The sequence below is a fragment of the Tachysurus vachellii genome, chromosome 4 (genome assembly GCF_030014155.1).
Source record: "Tachysurus vachellii isolate PV-2020 chromosome 4, HZAU_Pvac_v1, whole genome shotgun sequence".
Taxonomy (NCBI): Eukaryota; Metazoa; Chordata; class Actinopteri; order Siluriformes; family Bagridae; genus Tachysurus; species Tachysurus vachellii.
In genome coordinates this window covers 9,463,815-9,480,606 of record NC_083463.1, presented here as the reverse complement: position 1 = coordinate 9,480,606, position 16,792 = coordinate 9,463,815, and the positions used below count along the sequence as shown (strand labels likewise).

Sequence of the window (16,792 nt, the reverse complement as noted above, 5' to 3'; positions counted from 1 at the left end):
AGGAGTAGTACCAACAGGCTAAAATTATATATTTTTCATTGATGCTATAATTATATGCTATCATTGATGATGTTTTGCACATGCACATACATGCATATGTACTCTAAATCATCGTCTCCATTCTCATAGGTTTTATTTCACAAACTGGCACGGAACCTCTGAGAACAAGTCTCCTGTGTGGCGCCATTCTTTGAGCAAACAGAAGGGATGTAAATACCCAGATGGAACACCACTGCTTGATGCTGCATCCCTTGACTATCTCTTTTCTCAGGTAGGTCTCAAAAAAACAACAACCAACCAACAAAAACAAAACAAACAAACATCAACGAAAGGACTGTTTGGTTGTGGAGGTGAACGTTATCAAAGTAAACAAAATGTAGAGACTTTCTGAACATTGTGGTTAGGTGGTTATTCAAATCATCTGCACTGAGTCATGTTTTCATATCGGTACTTGGTTACTATCTAATGTGCATTTGCTTATTTTATGGTCAAATTTCAGGTCCTTTGTTCTCAGGGTGGTTTTTGAAATGTCTGAAGGTTATTCATCGAAGCAGGTAGACATCAATAATAGAGTTCCTATTTATTTTGTCCTGCGTTTGTGTGCCTTTTATAGGGACAGTATGACTTTTTGAGGGGCCTGGCACCGGTACGTATCTCCCAGAATGAAGCAGAGCACCATGAGATAGAGAACGAGTGCCTGGGAATGGCTGTCCTCGCCATCACTCATCATGCCAAGAGCAACAACCTGCCTCTGTCAGGATCAGGGGCTGAAACCAGGTGACACCTCATGCACTTTATTCACGCTGGGCAAAATCATATCAGACCAAAATTTAGAACAAATGATTTTTGGTGTCTGAGTGTATAGTTTGCATAAAATGATCACTGATTTATTATTGTTCATTTATATATTTTACAAATGACTCACCAGCATAATATTTTAAGCTGCTTTATGCAACGTTCTATCTGCAAGTATCTTACATTTCACAATGATTTAATAGGTTCTTAATAATTACTCGAGTTACAATTTTCCCATTTTATTCAGACATTCATTTCAACATTTGTTCCCAATAAGCTCAAAGGGCTTTTCTCAAATAAATAAGCATTTCCTCTAGTTGTAGCTTATGTAGCAATGTTAATCTCACACAATAGCTGCATATGGAGGTTAAGATGCCTTATAATATGTTGGAGCAAGCTGAAGTCCTTGAGAGGAACCTGACTGTTCTGGATAGTGGAATAAATCATCGCAATCTTCATCAGTGCTCGATAATGAGGAGAGTGAACTAATAACTTAAGCGCTGCTCAGTGTGATGCAGCTGAAAGAGCGTTCAATGTGCCGCCCCATATCGTTGGCAACATGAATTGGCATAAAGTATCAGATGCCTTTTGCCTCTTGAGATTACTTGAGGTTGTGTGATTTATTTATTTTTTTTATAACGGAGGAGCTGCATCTAAACCCCATGAGAGTTTTACCTGTTTTGTTGCCACAGCCTCTGTTCCTGAGAATCAAAGAGAGCAAAATAAAATACTCTATTCATGTCATAAGACAGTGGTAGACCTTATTTATGTGGAAGAGGGCAGTTAATGTTTGTGAAGTGGTTAGTGTTCATTCGAAAAGTGGTACGTTGGCTACATCTCAAAGGAAACACGTGCTAGTCCTCATAGTCGGTAACTGTCAGGCGATAAGTGTGAAAATGGGATTTCTCAAATGAGCTGTACGTGATCATACACAGTGCTCAGTACCCGTATATGTACTTTAGGAAACCAGCAAAACAAAACATAAAAGAAGGCTGTACTTTCTGTGCCCTCGATGTGTTTGTGCCACACCCGAAATAATGAATAGCGTGGGAGATCGCTCTTAGTTTCTATAGCGTTTCCCTCTCCCTTCACTTTACCGCGCTTTCTCTCCCTGAAGTTGAGCCTGGTTCATGTTGGCAGTCATCAGTTTATCAGGGTGGTGCGGCCAAGCGTGACAGTGTGTGGGAAGCACTGCATTCTTATTAACTCTTATTAACGAGGGAAGGTTTCATCTTCGGTTTCTTTCAAAAACTCGGGCAACATTACTTTAATTAAATTGTGTCCATTATACACAGAGCACATGTCTCTCCTAGTCCTCTCAACATTTAAGCCATTTTCTTAGAACAAAACATTTCTGAATTGACTGCAATGCTGTTGTGTTAATTTGCACTGTGGACACAGACGAGATAGCCAGTTCCAGTCGATGTATTTAATGCCTAATTTACAGCACTGCTCTGATGAGCTGGCATACTGGATTGTCTAAGAATTTCTCCACCCTGTTTTTTTGCAGATTGTGATCTTCAAACCTTTGTGCAATGTGTACACTGGATATTTAAGAACAACGCAAACTCATCTCTGTAGATTTTGGCATATTCTTATCTGTTTTTTTTATCTTAAGGATACACGTTTTGCAGCGTGGCCTTTTGATGCCCATTGTTTCATGTTAACGAGCATTATGTTTCAGTGACATTTCCCTAGGGGTTTCTATGCAGTTTGATTGTGTATGATGCAATTAAATTGGTAAACACACAACTGTGTCATTTTACAGTGTCATCGTGTAATGATGGGTATAATTAAAAAGAATTGCAAAATTGAATTGTTCAAATTGAAAAATCAGTTTGAACTGTTGAGGTACACTTGACAAACTCTCCAGAAATGTGGGAAAAGCAAGAGTCTGAAGTTTATCAGTGTTCTGAAGTTAATTTAGTTTTTTCTGTGTGCACAGACTATACAATGTGGCATCAGGCTTAAGGCATCAGTAAGCTTTCAAAGTATTTAAGAATTTGATTAGATTTCCTTCTAGATAATGCCAAAGAATGCATTTCCATACATAAGCCATTATAATTTGCTATTATTATACTGCATACATAAGCCTCTATAAATGAATCAACGCACCATCTCACTTCCTGTTTTCCATTTCACTTTGTTTCTAACATTCATCCTCTTGCTCTTCTTCCTTCCCCTCTCAGCTACAAGCGTTTTATTCCTGAGAGCCTCAACCGCACCATTAAGCAGCGTAGCTTCCTGACTCGCATGCGCATCAACAACGTTTTTAAGAACTTCCTTAATGAGTTCAACAGCAAGACCATCCGGGACAGTAATATCACCCTGTACGACCTGAAAGTGAAGTACCTCTCCACGCTGGAGACGCTGACGTGGGGCTTGGGCTGGGAAACAGTGGAACCTAAAAGCTTGCGCGTGTGTGGTGAGGGTGAGGTCTTACTTACACACACACCAGGCATGGCGGATGAGGGACAGGCTTATGAAGTGCAGGTGTGTGGCACAACCGGCATCGCATGGAGGAAGAAGCATCATCAGGTGAGTGACAACATTTACATGGTTAGTGCACAGAATGTTAGTTTCATCTCAAATGGTGAGAGAGAGCGCGCGCGAGAGAGAGAGCGCGCGCGAGAGAGAGAGCGCGCGCGAGAGAGAGAGCGCGAGAGAGAGAGCGCGCGAGAGAGAGAGAAAGAGAGAGAGATCAGTATTTGCTTGGTGAAAAAAGAGACTGCATTTCCTTATTGGCTTGATACATCCATCGAGAGAGAGAGATATTACAAGAACCCTTGTGTCTTACATAGTAACAAAATCTATAACTATTGGTGACCTTCGTGAGCAGCCATTCAGTTAAGACTGCATACTAATCTAAAACTATTATTTTTTTATTTATTTTTTTGTCCTTTTCTTGCAATTCTTAAGATTGCTAACCATTATTTTGTATTCCCTCCTGAACAGAATGGTCTGACTTTCAAAGACAAAAATAAATCAAGGAAGACCAAGACTGACTGCAAACAGAAGAATGACAATAACAACGATGGATGGATTCTTTTTTCCGACTTCTATGAAATCACTCACGTCGTCACAAAAGAGGCTGGCGTCACCATATACAGACAGGACAACAAAACCATGGTAAATATATCGGTGATATTGGTGTATAATGATGACCAGTTTTGCCAGAGTAATCTTTGTGAACACACCGGACGTCTTCATGTACAGGAGCTGCAGATGGACTATCGTGAAGAGGCTCTGGCTTTCGCTGCTTTGGTGGACGGATATTTCAGACTGACTGTAGATGCCCATCACTACCTCTGCACCGAGGTAGCTCCTTCTTCCGTGGTACAGAATCTGCAGAATGGCTGCCACGGCCCCATCTGGTACAGTATACATGTATATACCGGTCCTGTCGGACAAAAAAAAAAATCCACTCCACCATGAAATGCTTCTAAATCAACATCATCGTTAGCAGGTGGAATTGCAGCCATCAGAGATTTTTATCTAACGTGTGTTTATTCTGCGTTCAGCACGGACTACGCCATTCACAAACTGAGGCAGGAGGGCAATGAAGAGGGCTCCTATGTCCTAAGATGGAGCTGTACAGACTATGACTATATCATCATGACCGTCGTCTGCATGGAGGTACTTACCGCTAGATACCGCATAGAGTCGTTCATGTTGATGAGGAAAATATGTAGTTTGGGTTATAACCTTTTTGTATTTGTACTATTACCTCTATTTACAGCTGGTAGGGGTTACATGGTAGGGGTTACATAGACTAGTCATTCAACAGGTTGAACAGTTGCTGCTGTGAGGATAGCAGGCTAAATGGTGCTCATTTTTCAGGCCAGATTAAACCCATTTTAAAGCTAAATTACTTTCATGGCATGTCATCTCTTCCATAGCACTTTTACGGTTAAGTGTAAAGGCTTCTGAAAGAATTATGACCCCCCAGTTTTAATATTCCTTGCACTGTAACATTATGAATTCCGCCACCCACATGGCTACACTTAAAGAATTGGTTTCCTCATTAAATAGCGTTTATCTGTGTCCTTTTTGCTTATTTATGGGAAAGTAGACTAGTTATCTATTTATTTGGAATGACCGGTCAAGCAATTCATATTTAGAGTATGTAATAGCAATGTTGAGTCAGTAGAGATAAAATAATGTCACGGATACATTTTTGCACTGCTGTGAGGGATCTGAATGTTAGTTCAAACTCCATATTTGGTGGCAGAATTTAAGAGAGAATCGTAATGCATCTGGCCATTTGCTTTGTTGAAAACACGGGAGTTTAAAGCAGTGTTTGGGACATTACTTTTTTCACTTCAGTAGTTTCTTTTGTGCTGCACCTGCCAATAGGTGGGATGTGCACACAATTACTTGTTTAACACATTTGCTTTGTTCCCGCATTAAATTCCTCCTTCTATTCTTCCTTTTGTCTCTTTCTCAGCTGGAACTGTGCCAGTCCAAGCCTGTTCCCCAGTACAAGAACTTCCAGATCGAGGTGAGCTCTCAGGGCTACAGACTGTTTGGGACAGAAACATTCAGGACAAATCTAAAAGAGTTGCTGGAGCACCTGCAGGGTCAGAGCCTCCGCACAGAGAACCTGCGCTTTCAGCTGCGCCGCTGTTGTCCTCCAGAGCCCCGAGGTACTATAATGCCCCCCAAATATCATAGAAGTATTTAAAAAGGAAGAAAATGTCTGTATAGTTGCGTTAACTTTTCAACATTTCTGCTACAATACCATAATTTATGGGTGAGCAATATTCACATTTTATTTAGCAGCATAGATTCAGAGTGCACATGTGAGCCATTGAGAAGAGGGCGTACATAGTTTGTGCAAAACTATTAACCATAAGCTTCCTCAATTAGAAGTTCAGTTAAGTTCCTACCTTTTAGTAAAATTGCAAACATTTCTAGTTTTTGTGTGTTTGCCAAACGCGTTAAAGTGCTTGATATTGACCTAACGAATCAGCTGGGCTGATCAGAAGGGCTATGGCTTATCCACACACTGAGAAACTGACAAGCAGAGACACACACACGGAGAAACACGCATATACATGCATGTAAGTCACGTATACACACATACACAAACGCAAATACACCCACACACAAAAGAAAATGCAAATCGGTAATTCAAACATTTAACTAATGCAAACACATTGAGGCCAAAAAAGCAAAATGTACACTGTGTAGTATGTGGCAGCCACGCTGTTTTGTTTACATCTCCAAGCCATACGAGTTCATGCTGAGACATGTCAGGCAGGAATCGTGGTCAATGTGGTTTCCGTTGTTGTTCAGCTCTTGTCTCTTGATCTCAGAAAGGCTCGTTGTGAAACACTTTGTCCTCTCCTCAGATACTAAAACAAGCTTGTATATAGATGTTATGTTTTCAATATAAATACAGAACAAAATCAATGGAATGTTGCAAAACCATTCACATGCAAGATACACAGATCTGCAGTTTAAAGTTGTCTTTCCCCGTCATCCTTTAAAGACATCAGTGCAGTATTTATATGTATTCTGTGACACCAAGCGACTTCCTCCTCCTTCAGGCAACCACTGTAGAATGCTCAAACACACACACACACACACACACACACAGAGACAGACGTTTACAACAACAGTGCATAGTAGAACCACCCACATATGCACGAGATAACCACAAGCCGACACCTTATATAAATACACTATTTTGTTCTGAATAGTTTTCTTCCAGATTTTACAAGTTTGTTTAACTTAGACTTTAAGTTTGTTAAACATCCATGTGCCTCACACACTCATGCAAACTCGCACACTCTTCTTGTTTGATTTGAATTGTACACTTCACACCTCTTTAAGCAGAGACAAAAACTTCATACAGAGACCAAGTAGCTTGCTCACCTCAACTGTTCCCTCTTCACCAATCACAGGCTTTTTTTTTTTCTCTTCTGTCTTTCAGAGGTTTCGAACCTTTTGGTCGTGACTTCTGACAGAGAGCCCGTTCCACAGAGACAGCCTCAAGTCAGCCAGCTGAGTTTCCACCGCATCCTTAAAGAGGAGATTGTCCAGGTACAACCACACATCCCTGTAGTCATAGATTATAGTGTATAATAATGTCTTATTCTATGACATTACAGGTTATTTTTTACCTTTAAGGACAGGTAGAACATTTTCTCTCCAGATCACTACCTTGCTTTTCCTTAAATGATGTGCTCCATCAGTGCAGAGTGTGTTGTACATGACATTGTTCCTCACCATCACAGATTTATTTATTTTTTTTTTGGCCGCCGATCAGGAGCCGTGTCTGTTGTTCTTATTTGTTGATACAGAAACAAATATCTTGTGTTGGATTCAGTTCAGGTTTGGTTTGTGTACATTTCATTTGTCAAATTCTGACCATCTCTGTGCCTCAGCAGAAATTGATATTCATCAGGACAGGCTTAATTTTTTTAGTCTGTTTTGGTGAGACTGTGCATACTGCAGCATTAGCTTTGCGTTCATGGCTGACAGAAGTGGAACTCAATGTGGTCTTTTGATTTTCTAGCCTATAAACGTCAGGGTTCGACATGTTGTGCATTCTGAGTTGCTTTTCTGCTCTAATAGCTCAGTGGTTATGGTGTTAGACTACTGATCAGCAGGTCATGAGTTTGAATCCCAGGGCCACCCTGCCTCTCTGCTACCACTCCTGGGCCCCTGAGCAAGGCCCTTAATCCTTAAATGCTCAGCTGTATAAATAAGATGGACGTGAGTCACTCTGGATAAGGGCATCCGCCAAATGTAATGTTATGTACAGTCTTTCTGTCAGTTTGATTCAGTCTGGCCATTCTTTGTTGACCTCTCATCAGCAAGGCATTTCCGTCCACAGTACCATCGCTTACTGGATGTATTTTCTTTATTGCACTATTCTTAGTAAACTGGGTGTGAAAATCCATACACACACATTTCTGCATTGTTCACGTAAGCACAACGAGCAGTCTCTGCAGAAGGGTGATTTCTTATTCTGGTGTTTAGGGAGAGCACTTGGGTCTGGGCACAAGGACCAACATCTATGCAGGTGTGCTGAAGATGAAAAATGAGGATGATGATGATATGGGGAGCTTCTTCCCATCACAGGAGGTGAAAGTGGTGCTGAAAGTGCTCGGCTCAGGACACAGAGACATATCTCTGGTGAGGACGAATCTCCTTTCTCTGTTTGTGTCACTCATCCTGTCTCGTTTTGGCTCGTTATTAAAGGAATACCTTTCTCTGTTGTTCTCTAGGCTTTCTTTGAGACAGCCAGCATGATGCGACAGGTCTCGCACAAACACATCGCCTTGATGTATGGAGTGTGCGTTCGTCACCAGGAGAGTAAGTACTATACCTATTTCTTACTCTCTGTCTCTCTGTGTCTCTCTGTGTCTCTCTGTGTCTCTCTGTGTCTCTCTCTCTCTCTCTCTCTCTCTCTCTCTCTCTCTCTCTCTCTCTCTCTGTGTGTGTGTGTGTTTAGTGGTGGGATGCTTTTTACTATTTTTAAGCTATGTCATTTTTTTTTATCATTCATAGTTTACACATTTATTGTTTTTAAGGTTTGTTTGTTTGTTTACTGATTTTTACTGTCAGAAATAACTAATTACAACGAATGAGTGCATAAGGTGCTTACATTCTTTTGCAGAAAAAAATGTTTTTATTGGCTTATAAACTGACCTTACCTGAATTTAAGCTGTGCTTCCTGAAAACACAAGCAGCCTGGAGACAAACATGTGTTTTGTGTATGTGTGTGGGAGAGAAACGTGTGTTTTTTATTGGCCTATTTTTTTAAATGTATTTATTTATTTGTTTTTATTTTATTTAATGATTTTTTTTTTTAATGTGATTTAACACTAATACACTTCATGAGGCTTATTCTGTCTTTCTCTCTTCCTCTAGATATCATGGTGGAGGAGTTTGTGCAGTTTGGTCCTCTTGATCTGTTCATGCGCAGACAGAACGTTCCTCTCAGCACTCCATGGAAGTTCCAGGTGGCCAAACAGCTGGCAAGCGCCCTCAGCTACCTGGTAAACACATACTGAATTGTCTGATAAAATACAAAGACCAGAGCTAGCATGACCCTCACAAGTATAAAGCAATAACTGAAGATGAATATAATGAATGAATTTAATGAAGATATTATATAATGAATTTGTTGATTCGTTATATAATCTCATTTCTCATTTAATACAATGTCCACTTTGAAGGCTGTGATGTTTCACTTAGGAAATACATTACGGTATGGGAAAAAATGTGTTCTTGTGGTTGTTAAGTGAAAACACTTTGTATGCCACGATTAAATAAATTAAATGTCTTTTGATGTAACGCTAGAACATGGGAGTAATACAGAAAAAGGAATGTTTTAGATGTTACAGATTAATGCTGTCTTTAAAACAACAACCCTTGTGAATACTGATTGAGATGGACTTCCTCCTATCGCTACACTAGGATTCTGTACCGAAACGTATTAAAAACCCTGTTATAGATTCCAGCTTTTGGCCGATCTGTGTTAGTTTAGTAAGTTAATGTTTGTGTTTGTGCCCTGTAGGAGGATAAGAAGCTTGTGCATGGGTACGTTTGTGCTAAGAACGTTCTTTTGGCTCGAGACGGGCTGGACGGCGATGCCGGGCCATTCATCAAGCTCAGCGATCCTGGCATCCCCATCACCGTGCTAACCCGAGAGGGTAAGAGCCTCACCAGTCTAAAAGCCTAAAAACTAATGACATGCTGACCTGGCTACATTGGAACGCTTACTTTGTGCCAGGCATGTTGTAATAAAGGTTCTTTGAATATAGCACAAACCTGCTTATTTCGGTTAAGTACTTATCATTGCATAAAATTGATTTCAAGAAAAGGCAAGAAACAAGAACTGGCCTTACATGATTACAGGTCAGAACCATTGGTGCAAAGCTCCAGTTTTTCTAAAAGTAATTGTTTTTTGACAGACGTACATGTAGTAGCTCAAGTGTGGTGTGTTTTCTGTAGAAGGTTAAGATGAAGGTGTGTGTGCTGCAACTGTGGAATGTGAGGGAACAGATTAATGTAACTGACACTCCGGTTGAGCAGCGCTGTTGGAGGAAAGACTGGTTTTGTGTGTTTGTGTGTGAAAGAGAGAGAGAGGGAGGGAGAGAAACAGGATACTGAGGCCAGTATAGAAGTTAGTATAGAAATTGCAAACTTTCTGTAAACTGACTGATGCAGTATTACAGTTTTTTGTTCTGCTTTTCACATTTGATAAACCTAAATTTAACCTGAATTTGCATCATTTTTAACTAATTTGGCTGTATTTACCTTTAAATGGCTAGCCTGTCATATTGCAGTACAAAAGATTGAAAAATGATCTGAAAAAGTACTAATTTTAGCAGCGTTGAAATTTCATATAAAACTTCTTGACCAAACGTAATCCTAGGTATAAAAACGATTATTCTATTTAAGAATAAAAAGGCGACATTTATAAGCAGTGTATCAAATTTTATTTGACTTTACCTTTTAAAATGTTTATAGTGGGTTAGCTGGCTTTTAAGTAACCAAATGACTACTTTTTCCGTCTTCCAGTTCCAGCTTTTGTTCCACTTATTTACCAAGGAGGTACCAATTTCCAGTGTGACAACAACTTTTATCTTAGGGACCATTGTAACAAAATGTTTACATAGCAAACTGTGCATGTTTGTGCTTGTTCAGAGTGCGTGGACCGGATTCCGTGGATCGCTCCAGAGTGTGTGCAGGATACGGCTAACCTGAGCGTAGCAGCAGATAAGTGGGGATTTGGGACAACTCTGTGGGAGATCTGCTATAATGGAGAAATTCCCCTGAAAGACAAGAAACTCACTGAGGTAAACCCATTCGATTCAGAATATAAATTTTAAAATTTCATGGTGGGAAGGAAAAGCATATGAGGAAAAATCTTTGAGCCCATTCTCATTAGGGTCGCACTGGGTAGTGCGATTTATAAATAATTTCCATTCTATATGGTCAAAAAGGGCAATCGTATAACCATGAAATTCAATGAAGGTAAAGTCAGTCTTGCTTAAAGTTATCAATTGTTCACTGATAGAGACTTGAACGCAAGAACGTTTGCAGCAAATGTAGTCTAAAGCCATCTCCAAGGTTTATGTTTGTTTGTGGTGGTACTATCCACAGCAGTCCCACGTATATCCAGGCTAGTCCGTGTGGGGCTGTCATTTTGTGGCGACAACATCCAAACATCCCAGTTCAGCCTAGACTTAAACACTGAGACTGTGTGAGTCATGAACACTAATTGGAAGGCTGTTCCATAACTGCGATGCTTTGGCAGAGAAATCTCTGTCCTCTGCTGTAGCCTTCACTATTAGAGGTACCAACAAATAGCCTGCACCTTTTTTTATCAAAGTACATGTGGTGGATCATTAATAAAAAAAAAGTCAGAAAAGGTTTGCTGAGGTACTGCAGCATGAGCTCATTTAGTGTTTTATTGGTCAGTAACAGTATTTTAGAATCAATGCAGATTTTGACTATTAGCCAATGCAATCTGAATAAGATACAGGTGATTTGGTTTTGCCTTCTGGTTCTGGTTAGGACTCTGGACTAATTGTAGAATGTTTATTCACCTACAGGGACATCCAGACAGTAAGGCATTAGAATAATCCAAGTTAGAGGTAACAAAAGCATGAGCTAGTTTTTCTGCATAGTATAGTGACATATTTTTTTTATCTTAACAATATTTCTAAGACAAAAGAGGACTATATTTATCTACATGAGCTTAACATGCATGTTAGCACATATATGTGTGATGCCTAGATAAACATCATAAATAACTGTAACACCTCCGTTCCTGCCAGTTAGACATGTCTGATGTAGGTAACTGTATGCAGAAAGGCTTCATTTAATGCTACATACTCCTTTGATTTGATCAATGTTTCTGTTATATACACTGAACTCCTGATAATGAATCATTTCTTCGAGCTTTAATCGATTTAAGCGATCTAATGTGGAACAGTCGTAGCTACAGATCAGATGTAGTAGATGTTGGTTTTGAATACTGCTTGTATGCCCACTGGCCTTGGCCCTGGATTTTCACCGATTAACTAAACTAGGTCAGTTCTGAGACTATGTGCTATGAGGGTTACACCTTCCTGCACAAAAAAGACCAGCCTTTCTCCTATTATTTATGGCATTCACTAAATTCTAGGGGTTTCTTTACCACGATGTAAAGTGAGCGTGTTTCCGGAGGTCTTGGAAAAACGCCCTCTTTCAAAAAAAAAAACAAAACAGCATACTACGAAGGACAAAACAGTCATACATGTAGATTTATTTTAGAAAACAAATAAACAACCAAAAACTAGGGTTAGGGTTAGATTATCAAATAGGCCACGCCTACCCGATGTTCTGAAATCCCTGGATATACTGTAAGTGCTTGCCTATTATCTATAAAGCCCATGCTGCTTTCAGAGCACTTCCTGGACATCCACCAGTTCGGCAAACGTAACCTGCTGTAAGACAGCACATCGGGGTCTTTCTATACCTCTACTCTTTTACTCTATGTACTCTCTGACTAATTGCCATATATCATTATCTCCTTCATAAAAAAAAACTACCTTTGATAACCCGAAGATTACCTGCTGTGTCCCTGGTTCCTGTCCCAGTGCTGCTGGAGCTGCTTTAGGCCTAGCTCATTTTTTTTTTGACATGTACATTCAGGTTTATTACATAGTGATAAACTCATGCTACTGGAAGGTATGTTTTTTCAAAGTTTAGCCCTGTTTTGTTTCTTTTACTCTGAGCAGAAGGAGAGGTTCTATGCAGCTCAATGTCACTTGGCCACACCAGACTGTAAGGAGCTTGCCAATCTCATGACCCACTGCATGACGTACGACAATCACCAAAGACCCTTCTTCAGGGCCATCGTCCGAGACATCGACATGGTGGAAAAACAGAGTAAGACCTGCTAAATTCTATACCTAAATATAGGGCTTGTCCTAAATGTGCTAGATTATGAAGTAGCAGTGGTTTAAAAGTTTTATTGTGATGTATATAAGCAAACCTCTTATATAAGTCTTTTAAAATGTCTTAAATTATGGTGTTTAAAATCTGTATATGCTCCTGTGCTCGTATTTAAGAAACTTCAATCAAAAAAACATGTAATAATCCATATTACCTGCTATGTACAATTGAAAAAAGGCTTGGCTTCAGATTGCTGAATTCTTTTTGAGGTGTGTTAAAAAAATATTGTTAAAAATACTTTTGTACCAGACGATCCAGATTCTCAACATGACGCTGCATGAAAAGTTGATTCATAATTCATAATAAAATAACTCAAGATTTGACTCATAATGTTAACAAGTAATCATTATTTCTTGAACAGATGTAAAACAGAGGTCAACTTTAACATATGTCCTTTAAAAACCTACATGAATAAAGTGAGCAGCAATTAAAAAATTATTTTTAATGACTCATGTTTCTCATGGCCGTGCAGCGAAGTTTGAAACACTGACCCCTTGTGGTTTGAAATGGGGTTTGCAAGATTTAGGAGTAAAGTTTAGAAAAAATAATAATAGAAAAATAATCCAAAATTGCAAAATGCTTTTCTTTACCAGTCACTACTAGTAAAAAGTTGACACAGTTGATTGAATGTTGTGTGTATTTGTCTTAAAGAAACATGTAAATAGTGATTTTAATTTCATATAATTTATTTCTGAATCACGATAAAAGTCAATTGCTTTTCTGAACTAGTTTACATATAGAATTTAAGAGGAGCACTGAGAAGCTCAGCCTACTTGGAAATTGTAATGAAGCTGGCTAAGAAGTGCTAAGGTTCATTAAAAATGCTGTTAAAAATGTAACATGCAAAATAGTTTTAGATTTTCATAACACTGTTCTTTGTCACGCTATAGTTTTGTGCCACTTCATAGCATTAAGAAAATAGTAAACGATGAAGAAACCCAATGAGTCAAGTGAGGTGGTGTGTACAATGCTTTATCTGGTAGTGTATGTGATTCTAAATCTTAATGATTTATGTGATCTTGTCTGTAGATCCCTCTATTAAGCCTGTTCCCACCCTAGAGGTCGACCCCACGGTGTTTGAAAAGAGATTCCTCAAGAAGATCAGAGACCTTGGAGAGGTAATTTCCCATCTGTAGCTCTGATAGCGGAATGTTATTGTTCGTCCAGGATTGCACAGACATTTGTAATATCATTTTGGTTTGTGTGTGTGTTACAGGGGCATTTCGGAAAGGTGGAGCTGTGCCGATATGACCCTCGTGGGGATCGAACAGGAGAGCTGGTGGCAGTAAAGTCTCTGAAACCAGAGAGCCGAGAAGAGCAAAGCGGCAATCTGTGGTGTGAAATCGACATCCTGAGAGAACTCTACCATGAGAACATTGTCAAATATAAAGGCATCTGCCAGGAGGAGGGTACTGAATACAAACCAACACGATTATTATGTTGTCAGGATATATTGTTAAACCCTTGTATAAAAGCATAAACCAATTTATTAAACCTTTCTTTATGCCTTTATTTTAGGAGGCAGATCCATTAAACTCATCATGGAGTATTTACCAGCAGGCAGTCTGAAGGAATATTTGCCCAGAAACAAACACCAGACCAATATGAATACCCTGCTAAGCTATGCTGTCCAAATCTGCAAGGTCAGCTACTCTATACACACATGAACTGCCTACCTCTGCTGTCGGAATGAATGTTAATCTGTTTTTACTGTTGCTTTAGACAATGACAGTGAAAGTGTTATGTGTAGATGTAGCAGTAATATGGTACAATAACATATGCTACTATTTATATGTTTGGCTCCACCAGATGCACATAAAATGTAATGTATTGATTATGATGTAGCTCTCACACCTTTGCCATTTTCTTTACTTGGGTTTGCTCTGTCTATTTCAGGGTATGGATTATCTGGGCTCTCGGAATTACATCCACCGAGACCTGGCTGCCCGGAATGTCCTGGTGGAGAATGAGAGCACAGTAAAGATTGGAGATTTTGGCCTAACTAAAAGCATTAAAGACAACGAGGGATACTACACAGTGAAGGATGACCTGGACAGCCCTGTCTTTTGGTAAGATCTCGGTAATATAGAAAAATGATGGACCATTAAGTCATCTAGTACCACGTGTACATACGAGGGGACGGACGCAAGTTATTTGAATATGGAAATGATGGTTTGGTGGATGCATTATTCCCCATGTCCACATGCCATGAAGTCAGAGAGAGCAGCACTGCACATTGTGGTGTGAATGGTGTGTATACATCAGGACCGAAGTCTCAAAGTTGTTTTTTACTCTCACTTGCAGGCAACCAAACAGAGATCATTCAACTGTAGTATCCTGCAGTTAAAAAAAAAGTCAAGCTATACTTCATTTCTCACAAAGTTTACATTTTAAAAGAAGTCACAAAGGACGTTGCTTCAGCAGCGCTACAGGCTGCAATATTGAGGGGAAAATAACACGATTACACAACCTAAAAAAATAACCTCCGCCTTTTCTTCTTCTGTGATTAACAGAATATATAGAGGTGAGCTGGCGGTCAAACATTTTGTAAAGACCTCCACTGCATCTAAAATCGTGAAGAACTGCTGAAATCCTATTAAATGGGATTTTAATTATATTAGCTTCTGGGTGGATTTTAATAAGAAACTACTAACCTGGTCAATTAACAAACAGTGAACATCTTAATACAGTTGTGTAAAATGACTGAAGGATGCAATCACTGTACAATTTAATAGGATTAATCATCAATTCCAGCATTCCACTTAGCTATGGATTTTGTTAGGCTGTATTTTGACATGTTGGATTATTTCCTTAAATCAAACAAACAAAAAAAACACAATAAGAAGAAGCAAATCAAGACTCATGGCTTCCTGTGAGCAAGCTTGGGAGGGCAAAGCAGCATTCATGATATGATATTTCATTCAAAGATTCCTGTATTTCTTATACAGAAATTAAAAAAAAACAAAAGGTTTAGAAATGCCCCTAGGCCGCCTCGGTTTCTACGATGAAATGATAAGATTAGATTAACTATAATTGTATTCATTTATTATCATTATAGTGTTGTTATTATTATATTGATTATATTCATTTAGTTTAATTTACACACTCAGGGTTACCAAATGTTTAATTAATGAAATCTTGAATAAATAATACAGTCACTGTGCACTTATTAAAAATAAAAAATATCTAATATCTATGTATGTATGTACTGTATGTATTTAGGTTTGTAGAAAATTAGCTTTATTTAAATAGAACATCCCTTGTGTACCCAGTCTGGTAAACCTTGACAGATGTTCCTCATGCTGTTGGTGCTGTTTGTCATAGTGTATTAGCAGTGATGGTGTGTGACAGTATGTCTCTCTCTGCATGGTGTAGGTACGCTCCAGAATGCCTGATTCACTGTAAGTTTTACAGAGCGTCAGATGTCTGGTCATTTGGAGTGACCATGTACGAGCTCCTGACCTACTGCGATGCCGCATTCAGCCCCATGTCGGTAAGCAGGCTGTTAACTTTGATGACCCCAATTTGATTGATTCACAGCCCACTAGCCCATTAGGCAGGAAGAGTGAAGTCCAAATGATTTGATGACCTAAAATGACTGCCGAAAGACACATGACGTAGAAATACGAGTAGTGGAGTATTGAATCCATAATGCCATTTTTTTGGATCCACAAGGCACTTTGTCATTGTGTTGCTGAAAAATATTTTATAATGCTGTTCCGCTGTCCATCATTCAATATGTTTTTTGCAGTTGTTATGCAAGTGATATTTTAAGGGAGATTGTTTTGTAGGTTTGCTCAATTACAATGAAAACAGAACTTTACAATCGTTATCTATACTGCATTGCTGTTTAATACTCAAATCTGATTGGTCAGAAGGTATTTACTTAATTCTCTAACATCACAGCTTTGATGGTAATGCCAATGCACACTATTAAATGTAATTGTAAAAAATTTATAAATAAATTTAAAATTAATTAATTTAATAAATTAATTAATTTAATAAATAAAAAAATAATAGGTTTCCAAATTGC

The 16,792-nt window shown here is 38.9% G+C and overlaps 1 protein-coding gene across 1 annotated transcript in view; it reads left to right on the top strand.

Moving 5' to 3' along the window:
• jak1 (Janus kinase 1) overlaps positions 1–16,792 on the top strand; it is a 39,411-nt gene that overhangs the window by 20,281 nt on the left and 2,338 nt on the right. Inside the window, exons 4-22 of the mRNA XM_060867599.1 lie at positions 130–271; positions 614–777; positions 2,985–3,333; positions 3,751–3,924; positions 4,012–4,169; positions 4,317–4,431; positions 5,243–5,441; positions 6,734–6,843; positions 7,786–7,941; positions 8,034–8,121; positions 8,680–8,807; positions 9,329–9,464; positions 10,462–10,613; positions 12,543–12,693; positions 13,789–13,877; positions 13,976–14,168; positions 14,278–14,402; positions 14,656–14,828; positions 16,135–16,252. Of these exons, the coding sequence (XP_060723582.1) occupies positions 130–271; positions 614–777; positions 2,985–3,333; positions 3,751–3,924; positions 4,012–4,169; positions 4,317–4,431; positions 5,243–5,441; positions 6,734–6,843; positions 7,786–7,941; positions 8,034–8,121; positions 8,680–8,807; positions 9,329–9,464; positions 10,462–10,613; positions 12,543–12,693; positions 13,789–13,877; positions 13,976–14,168; positions 14,278–14,402; positions 14,656–14,828; positions 16,135–16,252 (2,920 nt within the window). The remainder of the gene's footprint in view (positions 1–129; positions 272–613; positions 778–2,984; positions 3,334–3,750; positions 3,925–4,011; positions 4,170–4,316; positions 4,432–5,242; positions 5,442–6,733; positions 6,844–7,785; positions 7,942–8,033; positions 8,122–8,679; positions 8,808–9,328; positions 9,465–10,461; positions 10,614–12,542; positions 12,694–13,788; positions 13,878–13,975; positions 14,169–14,277; positions 14,403–14,655; positions 14,829–16,134; positions 16,253–16,792) is intronic.